General features: G+C 35.1%; 2 protein-coding genes across 3 annotated transcripts; one reads left to right on the forward strand and one right to left on the reverse strand.

Moving 5' to 3' along the window:
• The first annotated feature begins 4802 nt into the window (after positions 1 to 4802).
• LOC120082418 lies at positions 4803 to 6847 on the forward strand. The gene is made up of 2 exons (XM_039037579.1): positions 4803 to 5496; positions 6403 to 6847. The coding sequence occupies exons 1-2, from the start codon at positions 4867 to 4869 to the stop codon at positions 6733 to 6735; spliced, it is 963 nt and encodes a 320-aa protein (XP_038893507.1). The 5' UTR covers positions 4803 to 4866; the 3' UTR covers positions 6736 to 6847.
• Positions 6848 to 7139: 292 nt separating this feature from the next.
• On the reverse strand, positions 7140 to 12086 carry LOC120082425. Of its 2 annotated transcripts, none has more exons than XM_039037600.1 (7): positions 11929 to 12086; positions 10557 to 10844; positions 9641 to 9749; positions 8532 to 8617; positions 8290 to 8348; positions 7716 to 7866; positions 7140 to 7631 (listed from the first exon to the last, which is right to left on the reverse strand). In XM_039037600.1, the coding sequence occupies exons 2-7, from the start codon at positions 10809 to 10811 to the stop codon at positions 7557 to 7559; spliced, it is 735 nt and encodes a 244-aa protein (XP_038893528.1). In that variant the 5' UTR covers positions 10812 to 10844; positions 11929 to 12086; the 3' UTR covers positions 7140 to 7556. The 2 variants fall into 2 exon arrangements, with proteins under 2 accessions (XP_038893528.1, XP_038893520.1); XM_039037592.1 differs by having other exon boundaries at positions 8532 to 8621; positions 9561 to 9749.
• Positions 12087 to 13393: the final 1307 nt, after the last annotated feature.

The raw sequence follows: 13393 nt of genomic DNA on the forward strand, positions 1-13393 counted from the left end.
TCTAGGATGTCAGACATGTCGACCTCTGTATATGGCATGGTGAGTAAGGTAGACATGTCGGGCTCTGTTTGTGGGATGTCGGCCTCTATAAGTTCGACGTCAGTTCGTGATGTTGTGATGGTATCGGGCTCTAGAGGGGGGATGGGAGTAGGTGAAGTGGTAGTATTTTGAGGCTCTATAGGGCAATGGGAGTATCAGAGACAGTCACGTTATTGGTATCGGGATCCCGAGATGGGATGGGTGACCTTATCTCCTCATTCACCATGGAACCCTTCAATTAGTAAAGTAAAATGATGAGTTCACGAACACGTAAAGACATAAAATGATAGTAAATGCAAACCTTGCACATAGAGTGCAACAGTGACAGGATGGCCGACAATTGTCCTTTCATGTCTGTCATGTTTTCCTCCATATTGGATACACGACTATCTAAACCCAATATACGACCATCCAACCTCGATAGTGAACTATAAATGGTCCGCAGATACGAATAAATAGAATCGTCGGGATTGGCTCCCTCTCTGCGGTGGGCATCACACTCCGGACACTTCTCATTCACAGATTACTCTCTATGAGAGTCCGCAAGATGGACATCAGGTGGGTTCAACTCGTCCTCATCCGTGTAATCCTCCACCACGTCATGTGGACATATCATCACTAGATGTGTATGTCCCTCCTTCCCTCCTTCCACATTCAGCATCCTCGTGCTTAGAATGCTCGTGTTCATCCCTTCCCTCCACCCTAATAACTTTATCATTGTCATCTCCACGATGATTGTCACCGTTACTTTCACTTTCAGAACTACCCCCATCACTAGTCGACCTATTGCCACTTTCACCGCTATCATCATCCACACCTAGATCAAAAATAGGTCGTTTGTCCACTGGGGTATCCTGAAACTCCCTCTCAGCGTTTGTCATGACAGTACCCTCTTTAACCTTGATTTGCATTAACAACCCAGTAAACTAGTTAGTGTCAATTTAACAACCAGATAAACATATTATACATAGAGTAAACATACATTGTTAGACTCGAATATCTCTCTTTCGAGTACTTTGAAGGACACTGAGTGTGAGCATGACTATCGTAATATACGGGGCAAAGCCACCTTGCTCTTTCGCTCTGCAAAGTTCCTAGTTATTGATGCAGCCAGGATCTCGTACGTATGGACCTAAATAAAATCGAACATATATAAGAACAATAGTAATGTTAAATCAAACAACATGATTTTATGTTAAGCAAATTTATTTGGAACGCTTGTGGAAATCCCCGCAAAGAGTACTTCACAATGTAATTTTTATTTCCTTTCACCTTCGTCTTGTATAGATTGCTCTTATCATTCAACACAGTCTTTAGGGCATCCAGTGTCCTCTCCCAAATAATGGTACCCCAATCACGACTGTTGTAGTACTCTAAGTTTTGAATGTCCTTAAAACGTTTGAGGTCCACTGCATTTTTCTGTTTGTTTTTTTTTTTCCATCATTGCAACCTCAGTATAGTAGACTACTGTGATCTTCATAGCATCCTTATCATTTTCAAACTCCAACTCCTTGTATTTTTCTTCAAGTAGACGGACATGTAAGGTGTCCTTTGTCACTCGATTACCAAAATATTTGATTGCAAGTTCATACGAGGATTGCTCATTCTGATCAACTTGTGTTGGGGATCGCCACAAACCAGTCATCAACAAAAAATCATCCTTCGAAAAAGTGACGACCTTTCCACAAACAGAGAATGACATTGAGTCAGTTCTCGTGCTTTCACTTCTCTCAGCAACATATGATGGATAATTAGGCTGGTAAACACCATGTCAACATCTACAAATCGCCTAAAAACTGTTCTCTTGAACATGTCAAACTGCCTTGGCATAAGCTTTTCCTTCACAATCTTGTTTGCATTAGCAATGTGGGCCATGCTTGTTACTTGACCGGGAAATCGGTCTGCTACGGGTATTCTGAAACGTGTTGCCATCTTAAATCACTCCTGGATGAAATAAAGATTCAATCAGTAAACTCCCTCAGAAAAAAAAATTGTAAAAAAGCATCCTGTTTAAATCTTGCTGGATTCGCTCTCATTGGCACCGCTCTTGCTGGATTCGCTCTCGGTTGCATCGCTCTCTCCAGTATCGCTCTCTCTAGTGTCGCTCTCTCCGGTTATCGCTCTCTCTGATATCGCTCTCTCTGATGTCGCTCTCTCTAGTAACTCTCACTTATCTCGCTCACATTCTCTTCTTTTACTCGTCTTCAACCATAGAACACATCGAAAACCAGAAAAAAAAAACCATAGGTTCAAAGTATTTTTAAACTCCAGAACGACCCACCCTTTCTGGTGTCGCTCGCTCTCTCTAGTATCGCTCTACTGATTTTACTCTCATTTATTTCGCTCACAAACTCTTTCTTATTCATCTTCAACCACAGAACACATCGAAAACCAAAAAAAAAAAAAAAAAAAACCATAGATTCACAATATTTCTAAACCCAGAACGACCCACAAAAGCCCCATTACCGATCAGTTTAAGACATTTTCAAGCACAGATTGAAAGATTTACCGATCAGATTCGATTTTTCGGCGGCAGTGGAATCGTTTGCAAGTCGAAATGATGGATTCTAAAGAGTTTTTAGTTTATGAGCGATACGAAGCCGTTAGCCTTGGGAAATTTGAATGAAGAGTTTTTAGTTTTGGTTGGTTTTCAGTAAAAAGATAAGAAGACGAAGAGGTAAGGGCAATTTACATAATTTGGTATGGCGATGATTTCAGCAGAGGGTCAATTGACATTATTTTTAAAAAATGGGTCATTTGACATTTTGGAGCAAAAAAATGGGTCATTCGTACAAAATTTCCCCCAATTTTTGGGTCATCCGTACAAATTTCCCCAATTTAAGGAGGATTATTAAAGAGTGTGATTGGCAAAGAGGAAAAACCTTTGAGTTGGAGAATCCCACATTGGAGAACATTGAAAAGGGTACCCAAATTTTGAAGGGAGGGAGTGAGTGAGTGAGGAGATAGGAAAAAATATTATAAATAGAAAAATCCTAAAATTATAGAATTTTTTTGTTATAAAGTATAAACATTTTTTTTAATATTTTTTTATATTTAAAAAGACTCCAAAAATTTTATTTTAACCAAATTCATTAAAAAAAATCCATCTTTTTAGCTTAGTCATTAAAATTTGCCACATCGATTGAGTCTAGTCATTTAGATACTTCCACGTCATTATTTTTATCAGTCAACTAACTGTCAAAGGATGTCAGGGACTATTTAGAACATTTTTCTAAACCTTAGGGACTGAAAGTATCACTTTTGAAATCTCATGGACTAAATAGACACTAACTCTAATCCTCAGGGACCAAAATTGTATTTTGCCCTAATATTTTTAGCCTTACAAAAAAAAAACAATTTAAATAGATATCTCTCTCTCTCTTTTTTTTTAATCATATAGATACTCTCATTTTTCTTTCATTTGTCTAATTCTTACACAAAATTTCTCATGACAAAATATAAACTAGAATTTGAAGTTAAAGCATAAAATCTCAAAAAATTAACAAAATTCTGAAATCAAAACTTTCCCTTAAAATTAAACATATTTAGTTATTAACACACAATCAACTACTAACGTACAATAACAAATGTTGAATAGTTAACAAAAATGAGAGTAAGAATGGAGAAAAGAACAAAAAAAAATAGTGAAGCATTAGGTCATAGATTGAAGTAGAAGAGAAAGATGGGAAACTATAAGAGCATTTTTTTTAAAGGCAAGGATATTAATAGAACTTTTAAAAGTTTAGAGGTATTTTTACAATGAGATATTCATATATTAACCGTAAGAATATTTTTTAACTTTTCTTTAAATTTAAAGGTATTTTTGAAATTTCATTTTTGAAACAAAAGGTTTTTATCCAAAACTAAATGTAAGAGTATATTTTTTTAAAATTTTAAGTTAAAGGTATATGCTTTTACAATATTGTACAAAACCTCCGCTTTTTCCCACAAAAAACGTGTTGCCTATTCTTGACGTTTTTCCCTTCTCTCCTTTCAATTTGACTATAGAAATGTATCATAGTAACTCAATTTTGTTATAGTGTACTTTTTAAACTTTTGAAATACAAAGTTTATGAGCATTTTTTAAAAATATAATTTAGACTTTCATTTATAAAGCAGTAATTAAGACAACTTTGAACAATAAATTATCAAGAGGGTTCGACACAATACCAAAAGTTAATTGATATCTTTGATATCTTTTATAAATACCTATATAAATCATAAAATTATCATCTGTAAATTCCAATTTGAAGGTATATAATAATAAAAGCTATAATATAATTGTTAATTTAAATACATTTTTTTAAAAAGCTATATAGAAATATCCATCAATATCCATGAAACAAAAATGTTGATATTGGTATCACATCAATATTTCTAAATTTTAAATTTTAGAATGTGTTTATACCTGCCAAAGACTTCTTTTTTCTTAGCATCTAATATACTTTTGCAAATGTTTTAGTTTGTAAAACAAGTTTAGTAAAACAAGTTTTTTTATTTCTAACCAAAAATATGCAAAAAAAAAAACTTCAGTCAATTGGTTAAAGATTGTTTTAACGAAGAGGTCATTAGTCCGAATATCCATATTATGAGTCAATGACGTTTATTTACTGCCATCTCCAAAACGTCAGTAATATTAAAACATTTTCCAAATTTATCCCACAAATTATAAGTCTGACTCAAAATACATTCAAGAAATGCAATAAAATAGGAAGGAAAACAAAATATTTTGCACAAAGGGGGCGGAGGGGAGAGAAAGTTGAAGAGAAAATATCTGTTGTCCTGTCTGCTGCTAGCCATGGGCCCAACCAATTATGAAAGTAGAAAATGGCCACAAATGAAAAGAACTTATCTCTGAATTTCAGTCCTCGAGTCCCCCAATCCCAAAGCCTGGTTAGTTCAAACACATGCTTGATGCTAGCCATTGATATAAGCACCCAGCCATGGCTTCTTCCCAATCTCTGTTCATGTTCAGGCAAAGCAAAGCTGCTCCGGAGACGAGCTTCAAAAACCATTGTCAATCTGAAAGAAAATGGCCAAACAAACCAAGAATGCACAACAGCCGCAGGCAATATCAGACGCCAGGTTCTTACCCCACAAGAAAGAATTAAGCTTAATGCTTACCCGGATCGAGAATTCTATGCTTTTCCACGCTTCGTTACTCATGTTGATGATGGCTTCATCTCAACATTAACCAATTTGTATCGGGAAAGGCTGCAACCGGGTAGTGAAGTCCTTGACTTGATGAGCTCTTGGGTTAGCCATCTCCCAAAAGAAGTTAAGTATAAAAGAGTGGTTGGACATGGCCTAAATGCTCAGGAACTTGCCAGAAACTCCCAACTTGATTACTTCTTTGTCAAGGATCTTAATGAAGATCAGAAGCTAGAGTTGGAGAGTTGCAGTATTGATGCAGTTGTGTGCACTGTCAGTGTGCAGTACCTTCAACAGCCTGAGAAGGTTGTCAAGTCCTTTCCATTCTATGTTACTGCATATTATTTCCATATTTTTAGACTAACCGAACAAGAATGAAGCAGATTTAGGACATGTTTAAATCGACTAGAGAAAAAAATATTTTTCAAAAAAATCATTATTATTTAAATTCTTAAGATAAAAACCGTTTAAAATACACTTTGAAAGGTGTTTCAAAAACTATTTTGAGTGGTTGCCAAACACTTCAATTTTTTTTCAAAATGACTTATTTTATAGAAACACTTGAAAAGTTAAACCAAACACACACTTAGTCAATCCCCATATATTATTGGCATTTATGGTTCACCTGATACATATTATTTTATAGATCAGAAGTACTAATTTAGCATTCTCTCATTCTTCTAGGTAAGCATTTAAATTTTAAATTTTCTCCAATTTTGAACACTTAAAAAAAACAATCTCCTCTACCAACATTTTGCTCAGGAGGAACATACGAATTTTTAGGGGGTTGAAAAGTAAGTTTTAAATAGGGGTTCCAATTCGTCTCTGAACCTAAGCCTTCAGCTGGGAGATTATTAAAATCTCTTATTCTCAGTAATTGGAGCACCTTTTTGTGACTTCCTGTTCTTTTAGTTAGTCTCCCATGTGCACTCTTTCTGGTTTCTCGTAGAAGTAGAAAATAGAAGCAAAACATGAGCCTAACTCAGCAATTGAAGCATCTACTCCTTGAGGTTGGAGGCTCAAAGTCCCACTCCCACCCCCACATTTTTCATAAAAAGTAGAAAATAGAAAACCATGGGGGCAATCCAGAATAATTATAACATTCACGGTCACTATTAGCAGGCAATCCAGGATAATTATAACATTCTAACAATCATAAGCAAAGTTAACTTTATAAAAATGGAAGACCTAACCAGTAAATATTCATTGTAGGTGTTTGCTGAGGTGTTCAGGGTGCTGAAGCCAGGAGGAGTGTTCATCATCAGCTTTAGCAACAGAATGTTCTATGAGAAAGCTGTGAGTGCATGGAGAGATGGGTCTGCATACAGTAGACTACAATTAGTAGTCCAATATTTCCAATGCATTGAAGGATTTACACAACCAGAAATTATTAGAAAGATACCTGCTTCAACTGGCACTGCAGAAGATAACTCACCATTCAGTTGGATTTTGAGGCTGCTGGGCTTGCTGTCAGGCTCAGACCCTTTCTATGCAGTGTTAGCTCACAAAAATTTCAAGCCTGTATATACAACTGAAAATATTTGATCCTTCCCTTGGGAAAATACATAAACCACCGCATCACTGTATTTGTGCAAACATCAGAATAATTTTTTTTAAGACTATAATTACAAAATAAATCTCTGTGATGTTCACTCCACCAAGAAGGCAATTCTGTATACCATACAAAAAATAATTCTCTGTAAAAATCTTAAAAAATTCAAACGTTTCTCTCCTTCCAATAACTTAAAACCCTTATTGGATCTTGAAGTTCGTTTTGGGGTGAGCTAAGCCTTCTTAAGCCTCCTTGAGAGTAGACAGGGTTGAGCATGAATATAATGCAAAAATTAGGCCTCCCAAGCAGGGACAAAAAAGAGAGAGAGGAAAAAAAAAAGAAAAAGAAAAAGAAAAAAGAAGGTACTGTGTTGCTGATTTGAAAACAAATAAGACAATCTTCTGAAGCATAACTTCTGGAATTATAACTGCCACAGTTCGTATTCAAGTTCTTAAAAGTTGTAAAGAGTACAAAGCTAAATTCTGAATGATTTACAAATTTCAATTGAATTCTGGAGAATGTGGAATCCAATTGAGGGTAAAGGGAGGATTCATCATCTGTCGAAAATGTTGGAACTGCAATCGTTTGAACAAAAAATGTGCTTTTAGCCTCAAAATCAACCAGATTTCAAGCGAAGAGATCACCAACCACCTCCAAAGCGTGGAAACAAAGAGGGATTTATGAACATTTTAACAAGGACTTTGAGAGCCTTCAAAACTTCTTAAAAGGAGAGCAAGAAGGCATTGTCTTCCTTCAAAAAGATTCTTGGACCCACAAAATCAAAAGATGAAGTTAGGTGGTAGTTGCTCAACAGTTATCCTGATGCCAGCTTCTTTGCTTTCTCAACTGCTTTAACATAGTAATACAATCTCCAGAGAGTGGTGTTATTCTGCAAAATAAATAAACACATATACCCATTAAGATTCAGTCTATGGTTGCTATTCCATGCATTAATTTGCTCTGTTTCACTTACCTCTTTATCCAAATCAATATGGATTCCATCAGACAAATCTGTTTCATCGGTACTATGTTGGATGACTATTTCTGCAACACGGCCAAGATTTTCTGATGGAAGCTCTTGAACCAATTTCTGAAGCTGTTCCCTTTCCTTCAAAGTCATAGGCCTGAAATGAAAGCTGACAGTTAACTAGGCAGATAAAAAATAAAGAAAAATTAATGACTCAGTTTGGCAATTCATAGGTAGGCCGACGGATAAACAGTTGGTTCCTGGTTTCCATTTAAATATATATATATATTTTTTTTTTAAAAAAAAATCTGTCCAAGTTGATACTTTTACAAAATTTCTGAACAGAAAAAAAATTTAACAGATCCACCACCAAAGTTTGTACATAAAAAAATGAACGAGAAAGGCGGCACAGTGATTGACTCCATTATTCGAGCACAATACATTCTCACAAGAGGAATAAAGGTAGGCTGGCTTCAAAGTTATGAGTAACATACTGGGTCAAGGCATGCTATGCCTAAATCTTCTGTTTTTTCCTCCTTCCCTCTCTCTCTATCTCTCTCTCTATAACTTAATGCCATACCTGCAATTTGATAGTACAGAATCAAGAATTTCCTCAAGCTGTTGCTCCATGTGCCCTAGCTGACAACCCATTATTTGATGTTAATTAGCAGTTGAAGTCTAAAAACGGCAGTGTAATAATAGTACTAAAACTGAATACATATTAGTTACATGATCCAATGGCATTCCGTATTACTGAAAGTAATTGGATGGGCATGCAACATAAGTCAAAGAAAAAAGGGACAATGGAAAATAGAATGTTACTGCTCCAGATAGATCATTTGAAAGTTCTGTCACTATGTCTTCGATCTGCTCGCCGTTGTTCTCTAGAAAAAACTGCAATTCATCATCTATCTGACATGAACGAAAGAAGGATAAGCAAAAATAACATAAAAATTGACGTCTGGACAAAACTAGACCATTTCCATGCACTGATGCACTAACGAAATACACTTTAATTACCTAAAGAAAATTGAACAATTACATCAACTTACAACAAATTTTCTTCTTTCTTGGCACACAAGACACGAAGTTTTGTCAAATTTGCTAAAAGCCAGAGATCTTTTCCATTGGCAACTAATTAAGTCCGGTTGAGGGGAGGAAGAAAACCATTTTCTTTCGTCCGATTAGTGGAAGATCATAATATGGAATCATGGGGTGCAGCGGCAGCCTGATTAACAAGATATTGAACAGCATGCAAAGGGGTTTCCAAAAATTTAACTAGAATGTTAGAACTTAGAAGCATGCAACCTCCCATCCCCGAAATGTCAGTCTTGAATTAAGGTGCTAACGATTCAAAATGAACGAAAGGAACTAAGAAATTGGCATTTGAGAAAAAATCAACTTGCACATTTATAGATTGCATACCAAATGACCAAACCATAATTTCATATTAAAAACCTACTAGCTTTCTTTGCTTTTGAACACACTATCCTAAACATTTAATATTATTAATTTAATGAAAAAAAGTCCTGAATATTTATTTAAATAACCAAGACAATACCCATGTTTTGGCTTCTCCCAAACAAACTGCTCAATTCTCGTCATTAAAAATATTTGCACTTCAAACCTCACAATAACGTGACCAATCTATGACTCTAACTCAAACAAATAGTATGAATTTCAGCATGAATCTAGATTTCACTTATTGAGTGAAAGGATATTTAGGGTCATCCAGAAAGATTCCATTCACCCAAGGTACCATAAGAAGATGGGGGAGCACATCAGTTCATGTTCACCATACTGTTAATTACTACCGTAAATCAAAATGCATATATAGATATTGAGCTTTACCACCAAAGTACACCCAAGATTAGAACAACCCTCATGTGCAGGTAGACTGGTTGAAGAGGATAAGGATTTGAGTTTCTTACAAGAAGCTTGCTCCACATCATTCATAGCTATTTTTTCCACATTTTCCAAATTCTTTTTGGATCTCAAATATGACTTCAAGCACTGGGTAGATAGAGCAGGATCGAGCATCTGCAGCAGCGCAATAGTAACAATTGTAATTGGAAATCCATTCATTCAATTAAGTAACATTGTCATTTTGAGCTTTCATTGATTTTGAGAAATGAAAGAAAGAAAGAAAGAAAGAAAGAAAGAAATAGACGAAATCAACTAGAAAAATATTTATATCTTTGGCAATTCTCCTTTCTTTACTCTCTTTTTTTTCCCCTTTCCTTTCTTTTTATGAGAAACATAGAATTCTTTCGTGATATGATGAAATTACAAATTCGGGCAAACTCTGTGCCAAAGGAATTGCAAAAAACATTTCCATTGGGCAATAAGAGAAGTAAGACTATAAGAGCTAAAGAGGGGCTAAAATTTACACCAAGAAAGTGCTATATAAGTTATGTGATTAAAGAACTTGTCAAAACCCATGGCCTTGTCACCAAAGATACAGCGAGTATGTTCCAGCCATATATGGCCAAAAAAAGGGTCTGACGAAGCAAATTCAAATAATATCATTTTCTTTACCAAAAGGATGACCGTTGAAAACAACTTCAAGAATACTGATCATATCTATCAGGATAGCAAGGTGCCAATTAAATTCTGAGAGAATAAATTTCCAGAATAATTTTGTAGTTCTGCTTTCATGTATAATGCTTTACCAACAAGTTTCTATTTGTTTAACAACAGCTAAATTAAGTTCAAAACATAACCAAAAAGCTGAAGTTTACTCCACAATTCATAAAATTGTTATCAAATTATCAAGCAAATTACAAGCTTGGTGCAGGTTATACTCGAAAAACTGAAATTTTGTAACCCAATTATCTTTGCACATACCTCATTTACTTCTTTCGAAAGAATAGCCACACTCTGCCTGAGCAATGTCTTCAGCTTTTCTTTTTTAAAGTGAGACAAATTAGGTCCTATGGAATCACCAAATGGAGGTGAAGCTCCAGATATCTGTGAATCATGGGGAGGAGAAGGTAGATTATCCTCTTGAGATAACAAATCTATAACTTCCCGTTTGAAGTAACTGAAGGTATCAGGTCCGAGTTTATCTTGGTCAGCTGTATCAGATTGATGCTTTGACATAACAATGCAACACCAGAGTACCGCACAAGCACACTGCATTAAATTAGCTAATAGAGTTAAAATTCGAGAACTGAACTGCCCTTTCTTCAAGAAAGGAATCCACGAATTTCAAAGAAGGATAAGTAAAGATATCTTGGAAACCCAACAGCATCGCATGAAAATAACTTACATCACTTCTTGAAGTGACTACAAGAAAACAAACACAGATGGATTCCTTGGCTTTGATAACCACAAAGGGAATAGAAGCAGTAAATGCACTTTCAATCCACATTTCCACCAAGAACAAGAAAGAAAGAAAAAATCGTCAAAATCAAACTCCTTATGAACTCACAATCGTGATTATCTTATTGACAAAATTCGGTAGAGCAAAAAAGCTAGATGTCCTTCTCTTCCTCGATCTGATGCCCTTAGGTCGATTCTCATCATTCATTCTAAACCCTTCTCCGCTTAAGGCACTCTGGGAAAGATCTTACTTGCCAACAGTTACTCTCACTCAAGTGAATGGGTTTCAAGAGCATTCCACCAGTTTTTGGACGGTTATCATCATACTATCATGCAAATAAATCCCCCTAAGTAGCAAGGGAGAGGGATATGGAGAGGATGAATCGAAGTCATAACTTATACCGTTCGAAAGGCGCTCCAGCCTTTATGGTTATGGATAAGGATAAACTAATGAAGTGTTCAATTAAAGGCAACAAATCCCCGTAGCTCTAAGTGAGCAGAAGTGCACCATCGCCATCTCCGGGCATCAATATGTAAAAATCCAAACATCTCAGAAACGAAAAGTAATACTCATTCAACAAAAACAATTCAGTAAAATAATCTATCAAGCACTTAATCTTCGATGATTTCTTCAGTAAGTTAACCAGAAACAGAGAGCTATTGAATAGTAACAAAAACTCCTCAAATCCACAAAGGAACAGAAGCAAATCTCTCCCACCGGCCACCATATCTTCGCAGAAAGAGGACAAGACTGACGAACTTAAACCCATAAACGAAGAGGAAATTTTCCATTTCAGCAACAAAACAGATCAAAGTACGAGTAAGTTTCGATCAACCAGTTCAAAAATCATTTAAAAGTCCAAAAAGGAAATAGAGAGAGAGAAGAGAAGATTACGCTAGAGAGAAATGCGGGACGTTCGGACAGATTGAAACTTCAGATTCAGTGGAAATGGTAACGATTGCGCGAGTGGTCATGCTTATAAATTTCTAATTTCCAGCGCTTCGCGATTTTTGAACGATGAATTTATTCTTTTTATGTTTATTTTTCTTTTTGGCCCTTTTGAGAAAATTAGGGAAAATAGTACAAAATGACCAAAAAGCAACCACTTTTGACTTACCTCTTTCTAAAAATTTGTTTGTTAGTTATCCTTTTGATAGCCAAAAGGCAATTTTTATTTTCAATATTAAATGCTCTTTTCTCTTCATTATCTAACTCTCTTTTGCTCTTCTCTTTCAACACCAATAAATCGAAATCAAAGTCATTTAAAATTAAAGATGTTTTAACATTTTGCTTACTTTATAAGTATGATTGAAAAGAACGTGAAAAATCATATCAAAATGAGTGATCATTAAGTTAAAACAAAATTGTATCGACAAAGATATAACAGTAACAAGATTATTGTTTGCATATAAAAAATGGGTGATCGCTGACATCAGCTTTCACGATCACTCAATTTTCATTTGGTTATTTTGTTTTGATCAATCTCTTTATCGATACAACTCCATTTTTGCTAAATGAACACTCGTTTTCATACTTTTTTTTCATGTTATTTCCAACCATATATGTGAAATTTAGGAAGTCCCTCCCTTGTCTTAGGTTAAAAATCGTTTTTTTTTAATGTTTTTATCCCCCTTTCTCTTAAGTTAAAGATCATTTTTTTTAATGTTTTTATGGGTCATTTTAGCAATTTAGGAAGTTTTTTTCCTTCTCTCCTTTAGGTTATAAATCTTTTTTTAGTGTTTTTCCATAAGTTGATTTAACCTACGGGGTCAAAGTTGTGAGGGGACCCATCCTGAGTGGGATAGGAAATCTCCAAATACACAGAGAATGGTAGAGGAAGTGGAAATTGTTTTCAGGGACAGGGATTATATTCCTCATCCTCAGCCCTGCTCCTATATAATATATATTAAAATTAATGATATTTACACACATATATAACAGAATCCTAAAATAAGCCACACCTCATTTCACTCCATAGTCGCTCTTCTCACTCTCTTTGTCTCTCCTCATTATGGACATACTGTCTCTCGCTCTCTTCACTCATTTTGTCTCTCTTCACTTTGGACTTATTATTATCAAACCAACACCTGTTTGGTTAGAAGGTAACTCAAAATTAACTAATTAAAATTACTTTCCAAATATGAATACCAGTGAATATGGATACCACCATTTTTTTTAAATACCTGCAACTAATTAAAATTACTCCAAAAAAAAAAAAACAAGGACATAATTACTAATTTGCGCATTAGTTTGGAGGATTAAAAAATATATGATTGAAATCAAATAAAAAAATTGTTTAATAAAAACCAATACTGGGAATTTTTTCCAATGGAGAATTTGATCCGTTCTTTATGAAGAA

This window comes from Benincasa hispida, chromosome 1 (assembly GCF_009727055.1).
Source record: "Benincasa hispida cultivar B227 chromosome 1, ASM972705v1, whole genome shotgun sequence".
Lineage (NCBI taxonomy): Eukaryota > Viridiplantae > Streptophyta > Magnoliopsida > Cucurbitales > Cucurbitaceae > Benincasa > Benincasa hispida.

Bases quoted from the DNA above. Each gene is read 5' to 3' on its own strand.
- LOC120082418 (XM_039037579.1), top strand. From the start codon at position 4,867: ATGGCCACAAATGAAAAGAACTTATCTCTGAATTTCAGTCCTCGAGTC. The intron at 5,497-6,402 runs GTTGTCAAGTCC...TATTCATTGTAG, and splicing joins ACCTTCAACAGCCTGAGAAG to GTGTTTGCTGAGGTGTTCAG.
- LOC120082425 (XM_039037592.1), bottom strand. From the start codon at position 10,811: ATGTCAAAGCATCAATCTGATACAGCTGACCAAGATAAACTCGGACCT. The intron at 8,622-9,560 runs GTAAAGCTCAAT...CGTTCATGTCAG, and splicing joins ATCTTGGGTGTACTTTGGTG to ATAGATGATGAATTGCAGTT. The intron at 7,867-8,289 runs GTATGGCATTAA...CTTTCATTTCAG, and splicing joins TCTGTACTATCAAATTGCAG to GCCTATGACTTTGAAGGAAA.